The following is a 9,800-nucleotide window of genomic DNA, read 5'->3' on the forward strand; positions in this document are numbered from 1 at the left end:
CGATAAACAGTATTCGGTGATTGCCCGCGATGGCGGCCGATGTCCTGACGGCTAGCGGCTAGCACAACAAACCGTTGAAAAAATTATATCGAATAGTAGCTCATACTGGTTCCTCGGTATTAGCGTAAACGTTTATGCCAACATCTGAAGACCACAGTTTTTGACGCTTCGAAACAACGCTTGTAGCGAAAGGCAGTGTGAAGCTGGGAGTTCGTGGCCCTGGCGCGAGAGCGATAAAACTGAACTCTCGGCTGAACCTGTGTAACCTGTCCCGGGAGCGGCGCACGGAGCAGGCCGCGGGGCGGGAGGGGAGGCACAGAGTTAGGATTAAGAATAAAAAAAAGCCTCGACGTCGAGGCACGGAGTGCACCTGCCGTTTCTACTTCAATAGTTTTTAGACGTCGTGGGTCGCCGGTGTTAGATGTCTCACCTCGCAGGACGCATTCGGTCCTGTCAAATGTGCAGTCGATTGACTCTGACTGATTTATTGAATTTGAAAAAAATTTCGTGGTTTCTATAGCTATTGAACAAATTGACAATTTGAAGAAGAAATAAAAGTATCTAGCTTGCTAACAATGCAATGATTTCAAGTCACCCCTTTTCTCTATACTATAATTCGTGGCATTTACACACACCTGTTGCTTGTTTACATACGAAATCGTCACTTCTGACATTCCGAAGTGTCAGACTCTATACCTATTCATTATTTTTAGACTGTTGTATTGTAGCCTATATCTATACAAAATAAATCGAAACTAACATATTATTATTAAGATGAAATGTTTAAAGATCGTATGTAGGGGGTAGTCATCGCAACTATTCATGCGATTTTAAAAACGTTGGCACTGTCATCAAGCTACGTTATTGCCGAGTGCTTGTAGCCTTGAAGGCTATAAATTATATACCGATTACTTAAGGAATTTAACGAAAAAATGCTCAAAAGAGTAAGACCAAAAAAGTGTTACAAATAAACAAGTGAACGGCATCAAGTTCAAGCTCACTGCTCAGCTCGCCGCGCAGCAATTAGTGCGCGATGGAGCGGCGCCGGGTCACTGCCGCGCCTTCCGGCTGGCGGCGGGCGGCTCTGCGGCCTGCCGCTCTTGCGTCTTATATTGTTGACTAGCGTAGCCTGCGACTGCGGCCGTTCCTTGCGGACGTATATTAACTACCTCCCATATTTCATGTTTCTACGAAAATTTCGAATTTTCGTAATGAGTGATATTTCGCTTTTATATGTATTCAAGTTATTTTGCCTGTTGCACTTTTGATGGGGATCATGATTAAAAGATGTGATCGCTTCTTGCATCATTTTGACTCGAAAAAGGATTTTTGTAAACGGATGAACGTTTAATTCGCACATAGCTTTACAAAGGAAGGAATTCTAAACTTTAACGTAGATGATCTTATCGATTTGCAGTATCCAATTGAACTGGGATTCGGTCAACGTGAAAGAATGTAGTTCACATCCGATTCGGCAAAATTGGAAGCTGCAGTTTAGACCGTGTGCGTGCGCGAGTCGCATCCGACGCTTTCGTCGCGTCGCCGCCGAAACCGAGAGTGTCGACGTGCGACACGCGCCGAGCGGTCTCACTCGCGCCACACACTTTCACCGTTTGTACTAAATATCTTATTATTTGCATAATCACTGTTACGCAACCGATTGATTTTACGACCGCTCGATGGAAAGCTTCGATTGAAGAAGCAATAGGCTCTGACCGCAGCCGCTTGCGCGTGTTCGACATTCCGATGTTTCGATGGGAGTTGCGACGTGATCACGCCAAACGACGTCACCGTTCTGTCGGTTCATATTCTATGATCCACACGTGAGAGCGGCCCGCGCACAGACGCAGGGTCTGCCCGGCGGACCGCATTAGGCCAACAAATTTACTTGACTAAGTAAGCAACAATGTCCCTCAGTTGTGTGCTCTAAAATAATACTCGTTTTTGTCGAGATGAGAGAGAGTGAGAGAGACATCATACAGATGCAATCTCACAGAAGGTGATCTATCATCTTCCTTAAGATCTTGAGACTACCTAAACAAGTTACAGCTAAACAAACAGTGCGGGAGAACTGACCTTGAACCTGTTCCGGCGGCTGGCGCGCAGCACGATGCCGTCGTTCTCGATGTAGTCGGGCACCTCCTTGCGCGACGAAAAGTTGAACACCACGGACGTAGCTCCCGCCGCCGCGCCCGCCGCCCGCCCGCGCACCCCTCCGCGCGCCCACGGCGGCGGCTCGCTCGCCTCCCGCGCCGGCCCGCAGCGCTGCTCGGCGCCCGTCCACGCGCGCTCGATCCCGGCGGCGCCGATCTTCGACGGCGGGCTCTTGGGCTTGGCCTCCGCGGGCTTCGGCGGGCTCGCGTGCCCGTTGAGCGCGGGCTCGGGGCCCGGCCCGGTGCTCTCCGGCGCCCGCCGCGGCTTCGTCTCCGGCTCCGGGGTGACCTCGCGGGTCGACGGCGGCGTCGACGGCGCGTCGCTCGGCGCGCGCTCCTCCGGGGACGTTCGGGGGACCGGCTCCACCGTCGCGGAGGGCGGCGGCTCCCTCTTCGGCGGGGTCTCCCTCTCGGGGTCGAACGGCGGCGGGGAGGCGAGCCGGCGGACGTCCTCGATCTTCTCGTCGACGACGTCGACGTCCGCGGGCGCGGGCGAGGCGGGCATCGGGCGGATGACGCCGACGCGGCGCGGCGAGGCGGCGGCGCGCACGCGGCCCAGCAGCACCGGGTTGGTGGCGCTCGGCGGCGGCAGGTGCGAGCCCGCGCGCGGCGCCGGGAACGAGTAGCGCACCGACGAGCCGGCGCGCGCGATGCCGTCGAGCGCGGCGCGCGACACGAGCTTCGCCTCGCCCGCCGCCGCCTCCGGCGAGTCGATGGCGGACAGGTCGGCGGCGGCCGGGCTCGGCGAGCGCCCGCGCGGCTCCGGCGTCGAGCTGCGCGGCGCCGCCTCCAGCCCGCGCAGCACGGCCGACACGCGCGCCGCCGGCGCCGGCCGCCGCACGGGCGCCGTCTCGAACTTGCGCAGCGTGGAGCGCACCACGTCGGCGGGCGGGCGCTCGGCCTCGCGCAGCAGCGGCACGACGCGGCGCGGGGGGCGCGCGGCGCGCGGCAGCGGCGGCGGCGGCGGCGGAGGGTGCGGCGGCGGCGCGGGCGGCGGCTCGTCGCGCTCGAGGCGGCTGAGCGCGTCGACGGAGCGCGCTCGCTTGACGGAGTCGCGGCGCGGCGCGGCGAGCGCGAGCGGCGCGGCGAGCGACACGGGGCGCGCGGGGCGGGCGAGCGAGCGCGCGGGCGCCGGCGGCGGGCGCTCGTCCAGCAGGTGCTCGAGCGAGGCGGCGCGGCGCAGCACGGAGGGGCGGCGGCGCGGCGCCTCGCGCAGCGCCAGGCTGAGGTAGCGCGACTTGAGGCGTTTGACGATGCCGGGCCCGTAGCGCAGCTCCTCGTCGTCGTCGGGCGGCGGTGGCGGCGGCGGCGCGGGCGGGGGCGCGGGCGGCGCGACGGGCGGCCGCGCGCGCGCCGCTCGCCGCTGCAGCAGCTCGCGCTTCCATTGCGGTAGGACGCCGTTGGACATGCCTGCGCGAGCGACACCGGTGTGAGGGGGAGTGCAATAATGTGTTCGTGGAAGACTGACAGCTCGATCTAAAATGTCTTCAATAATGTAGCTATCATCAACAACAAACAGACATGTCTACATGAAATACGCTGACTCTCGTAAAATTAAAGAACTAAATTTCACAAAGTTTACAGAGGTATATGGTGAGCTGAATCATACCAGTAAAATAATTTCTGTTTGTTTACCACCTTACCTTAGACCATTAAAAAGAAAGGACCTGCATCGTACACCGTTACCCCTCTGTCGAAGATCAAGAATCAATGATCTAACGCGTTTATAAAAACTGTTGCTATAGAATCGATGTTTCATTGTTGTAATCGTTTTCGTCGTGTAAAGAGCTCCCTAAAAATGCCGGTTTGTGTAGTTGAATGGCATAAAAAACGGCCAAAAACTTGTAGTTTAGTAAAAGGTGGAGTAACGTTTCTTTTGCAAGTATTTCTACCATAATTTTATCAAATTTGTAATAAAAACGATTTCTAAAAAGAATCGATTCTTTTGACGGAACAGTAAAAAATCGATCAAGTAATCGAACATTCTATATATATGTATATTCTGTGGATAGTCTAAGCGATGTATTGGTTAGTCTGTGTAAAAATTACGCGTGTGTGTATTGCGAGTCAATTATATAGTTGTGTCTAGTGTATGGACGCAGAATATACTTAATGGTGTTAAATGTTTTTGATGTGTAAGTTTAGTTAGTTAGTTTGAAACAGGTTCATTCTTTTTAATGGTCTAAGACAGGCATCAAAACAAGTCAAAACAAGCAGTAAAAACTAAAGAGCATAATTTACATTGTTTTTAAGTTTCAAGTTTAAAGTTTTAACAATTCTGACAACAATGAAGCTATTTCTACCAGTGAACAACATTTTAAAAACAAACAAAGCTAACTACAATACTCTAAGGCCTCCAGAGATTCAAATGCAACACAACCCTAGGGGTCAGGCAACGTGTGGGTTGCATGCCCAAGTACCCTGCACCCTCTGGATTTACCTACCCCAGTCAAATAAGGAAAATAAATGTGTGCAGACAATAGCAACACTGTATGAAAGCGACTGACATTCGACGCATGCGCGTTCGCGTTTATAACTTTAAGGGTTTATACTTGGTGAAGGTACTGAAAGACAAGCAAGGTATATTGGTATTCCCTTATGTTCTGTTGATGTGCTAGAGTAACTGCAAAAATCCCCTCTTCGGCTCCCTTACTATAACCTAACCAAATCAAATCTCATTGTGAAGTCTATTGTGTACCTAAATCACAGCTGACACATGTGACGTGACCAGCTGTTTATAAGCCAATAATTCAGCTAATTTAATTATGCAAAAATAAAATATTTTAAAATTATTTAGCTTAATGCAAAAAATAAAATAGTGTTTTAATTACATTGCATACATATAAGCTATCAACACCAACACATTTCATATTTTATCATTACAACTCAAATAGTCAATTTGCATCTCTAGCTGTGTCTAAATTTAATTGAATATTGTTGAATATTTTATCAGCGTGCACGTTCATGTGATTGTGTACCTTGTGCATATCTCTGACACACATTGTTAACACTGATTTAGACACAAAAGGAAAAACCAAAAATAAACACATAACCCCAGTTTTTTAGCCTAAAATAAGTAGATTCTAGTTTAATTAATAATACTGTAAATGTAGCTCTTTAATTTAACTTGATTCTAGATAAATTAACTTAATTCTATTTTTAGGCCTTGTAGTTTAGAAAGTGTAGAAAGCGGTTACAATCTTAATTATACACTGACTGTGATAAAATATTAAATACTTTTATCTTTAGGTTTACAATACTTAAGCTATGATTTTTTAAAATAGATTGCCAAGTTTATTGCTGTCAAGTAGTTTCTGTTAGTAACAAGTTAGAGCTTTGCAACAATCACACTTGATGCTCAGTAATGATGCAGTAGCACAGGAGACTGGAAACACTAAGGTTCATTATATCTAACTTTGACAACTGTTGGGTGCACTTGGAACACCTTGCCTTACAACTGAGAGGTTCTAGATCCCATCAATTGGCTCAGGTGTGGCGTGGTGACAGTGTAGCATTGGTAGTTAGTTACCACTTTATCAGCTAAGACATTATACACAATACCACCAGCCTATTGGTGTGAACACAAGTTGATGACTATGCACAAGGGCCAACATCAAAAACAAAGCTATCTACCATCACCAGTTTCAAAGCTGTTTGTGTAAAAATTATATATATTCTGAAACCCAAGACAGCAATTTTAGACAAGTTCTCAATTTATAAAGAAAATCTAGACCAGCGAAAATTGTGAATTTGGTTGTCTTTTCAAATGATATAAAAAGATAATTTGCTAGATTGGTGATGGATGAAATTTTTTATAGAGAAAGAAATTTATCACAGAAAAAAAAACATGTAAAGTACTTAGTAGTAAAAGAAAATAAATACAAGTCAGATGTTATTTTGTTAATAGTTAGTGCTTTTTTTTATATACTGAAATGTTACATAAACTTACCAAAGTCCTGTGAGGACTCGAGGATGGTTTCCACCATCATCTTGAGGCGGCCGGCCCCTCGCTACCAACTGATGCGGGATAGCAAACAAAACATATTAAGCAACACAAAATATCCAACATAACAGCAGCAAATGCAAAAATAATGAGAAGCATGACCAACTGTCTAATAAGGATGTCCCCTGAACAATAAAAAATTAATTGCGTCAAATTAATTGTGTATATTTTTAGATTATACCAATCAGTGGAATTAGCATCCGCTCAACGAGATAATCTAGTGAAGCTAAATAGACAAATTTCAACCAATGGTGGTGCAACCGAGAATATCACTATCTCTTTCATTGGGTTGGGATGAAAGAGATGGGACTGGGACTACTCCGCCAACCATTGCATGACTCAAAGAGAATGTTGTCTATTTCTCTTTGCTTGATTGCATCTTAGTGCAAAAAGTGTAACTATAATTGCCAAAACTGAAATTATCAATCCAAATAAAGGCATTTGTATTTTATTTATCTATCCTTGTAAGGTGTATGTAAAAGTTCATTTGTATCAGCTGCAGTTTCAGCCAAGTGACACATCACACAACTTACTGATGGAACTGTACTGATCATCTTAGGTGTTCTTGTTGTTACAATGGTGTCATGGTGAAACCATTTATACCCAAGTATTTGATGAGGTTTTTAGTTTCTCAAGTTGAAAATGCTACAGATTACATTATTAAGCTTAATTTATTTTCAAATTTAAACTATTTTAAGACATCATTAGCAAGCTATACAAAAGGTTACAAGATGATAACTTCCAAAAGTTTGTATTAATTTTTTTCAATAAAAACAAACATGGTTTGAAGACATCACAATTAAAAAATTCAAATGAGTACATAATTACTTTTAATTGTTCAGTTGGTAATTTCTTGAATAATATTGTGCTACCAAAGCTTAAAATTTAATGGCAGATCAAATAAACTAAATAAATTAATAAAATAAGGATAATATTAATTAAAATTAGAATCCATTTGAAGGTGTTTCATGTTGGATCCAGTTGTGTTGTTGTGTAGATTGGTCCATCAACATATTGGCATTGGCTTCACAGCTCATGTACGTTGTACTGCTCTCAGGCATCATGATGGTACAAATACACGCTGTGAATCAATATGAATCCAATATCGGTAACAAAGCGAAAGCCATCTCTCACACATGACGTCTTTTGTCGAATAAAATGATACAGAAGCGAGAAAACATTGACCTCGCGAGCGGAGCGATAGACATGCGGACATAACTGTTTCCTGCACAGATGCCAGATGCCTCGCTCAGCGCAACAACAACAACAGCGAGCGTGCTCCGGGCACCGGCGCATACCTAGCCGCCATGCTCCGCATACCGCTTCACTCACCTATGCTACATCCATCGGCTTGAGACGACTTGCACGAGCCGGGCTCGTTCATAGATACTCCATTTGTTCGATACCAATACTTCGAACCACTAAAAGTCGTCGATAAACTACTTATAAAAAGAGCACCCACATTCGTTTTTCAGAAATCACCCGGGCGGCGAGCACGGACTCTACGAGCGGTCGATCGCATGCATCGATTCGATTTTATTTGCTTTTCGAAACCTATTATTCACAATATAAACGATTCACGTTATAATTTCTGTTGACTAAATTAAACCGTTAAAATATACAGAGAAATAAATGTATGTAATTCAATTTAATAAATTCACAATTAAACAAAGCACAAACACACGACCGCCATTCGAAGCGGAATTTTTGACACTGACACTTGACAGGTGTCGACAGCGACACTCGAACTCGTTACTCGACATTATTACTTCATTTGTGGTCTGTGCTCGACATCGCAACAAAGAGTTGCCAGCAAAGAATATAATTATACAGTATACTCCACAGTTTTCTATTTTTAGTCGACGCGCAGATTCTCCATACAAGTTTTGAGGGAAAATTTTCTAATCTATTACAGTGACAATAAACTTTGAAATAAACACCGATATATGGGAGTTCAAATAATATATTCTTTGGGATCCTCTATTAAGGCCGATTATTAAGGCTTGTTCGGACTACTTTAGCAGTTTAGTCGAGTAGCGTAAAATTTAGCTGATAAACGCTTAGACCATTTAAATAACAGGACCTGCCTCGCTAACCGTTACCCCTCTGGCAAAGATCAAAAATCAACGATCTAACGCGTTTATAATAATAAAAACTGTTGCAGAATCGATGTTTCATTGTTGTAATCGTTTTCGACGTGTAAAGAGCTCCCTAAAAATGCTGATTTGTGTCATTAAAAAAATTAAATGGCATTAAAAAACGGCCAAAAACTTGTAGTTTAGTAAAAGATGGAATAACGTTTCATTTGAAAGTATTTAAACCTTAGTTTTATCAAATTTGTATTGAAAACAATTTCTTTATTATTTTGACGGAACAGCAAAAAATCGATCAAGTAATCGAATATTCTGTGGATAGTCCAAGCGATGTGATAGTTAGTCTGTGTAAAAATTACACGTGTGTGTATTGGGAGTCAAAAGACATGTCCCAAAATGGGCCTTTAATATTTATCTATATCTATACTAATACTAGCGGACCCGCTCAAGCTTCGCTTTGACTTATGATGCACTTCTTCCCTATCCCTACCCTACCCTACTTCTACCCTACTCCTATCCTACCCCTACATTACCTCTACCGTACCTCAACCCTACCCCTACCCTAGTCATACCCTACTTTTACCCTACCTCTAGGATTTAGGGGTTTGAAACATAGATGTTGGCCTATTCTCATAGATACCGTTTTTTTGTAAATACTTAAATCCTTGTGTCCCATACAATACAATATCATAAAGTAGTTTACTATTGAAGTGCGGAATGCCAGTTGAAATATCTTGTCGATATCGACAGTCTTACCCAGTTACCACTACGATTACGTATTTAAAATTATTGCAAGGATGCAATATTTATTATTGCAACTCGTAAAGGCGTGTGTTTCATGGATAATCGGAATTATTTGAATTACTTTGTATGAAAACATAAAAAGTTTTTATTTTTTTCGAAATCGGTACATTTTTTCCTCATATGACCTACTTCTTTTTTTTTATTTTTATTCTTTACAAGTTAGCCCTTGACTACAATCTCACCTGATGGTAAGTGATGATGCAGTCTAAGATGGAAGCGGACTAACTTGTTAGGAGGAGGATGAAAATCCACACCCCTTTCGGTTTCTACACGGCATCGTACCGGAACGCTAAATCGCTTGGCGGTACGTCTTTGCCGGTAGGGTGGTAACTAGCCACGGCCGAAGCCTCCCACCAGCCAGACCTGGACAAATTAAGAAAATCTCAACGTGCCCAGCCGGGGATCGAACCCAGGACCTCCGTCTTGTAAATCCACCGCGCATACCCCTGCGCCACGGAGGCCGTCAAAGTTCAATTTGATAGCTAGTGAATAGTGATCCTCAACAGAGTATTAGTGTTCTGTGATCCTCACTATCACCCCTTAAAAGATCGCTTTATCTACGTTTCCAGTGACCCTGTATATAAAACGTTGTTCTAATCTAAATAGAAGCCATCAGTTTGAAAGTTGGTAGGTAGGCACGTGCCTCGCAGAGCACGTACAGCAGAAGGTCCTGCGTCTGATCTTTCACTGATCGTGTCGGTCAGCCGTCCCATCGGATTATGAAAGCGAGCGAATAGAAGGAGCACC

At 45.0% G+C, this 9,800-nt stretch overlaps 1 protein-coding gene across 1 annotated transcript in view; it reads right to left on the reverse strand.

Moving 5' to 3' along the window:
- Nucleotides 1-7,881, reverse strand: part of LOC112049180 (uncharacterized) — a 47,839-nt gene extending 39,958 nt beyond the window's left edge. Inside the window, exons 1-3 of the mRNA XM_052881329.1 lie at nt 7,489-7,881; nt 6,103-6,170; nt 2,077-3,563 (exon numbers count right to left, since the gene is read on the reverse strand). Coding sequence (XP_052737289.1) covers nt 2,077-3,563; nt 6,103-6,142 — 1,527 coding nt within the window. The 5' untranslated portion in view covers nt 6,143-6,170; nt 7,489-7,881. The remainder of the gene's footprint in view (nt 1-2,076; nt 3,564-6,102; nt 6,171-7,488) is intronic.
- Between the last annotated feature and the right edge of the window lie 1,919 nt (nt 7,882-9,800).

The sequence above is a fragment of the Bicyclus anynana genome, chromosome 4 (assembly GCF_947172395.1).
Source record: "Bicyclus anynana chromosome 4, ilBicAnyn1.1, whole genome shotgun sequence".
In the NCBI taxonomy this organism is placed as follows: Eukaryota; Metazoa; Arthropoda; class Insecta; order Lepidoptera; family Nymphalidae; genus Bicyclus; species Bicyclus anynana.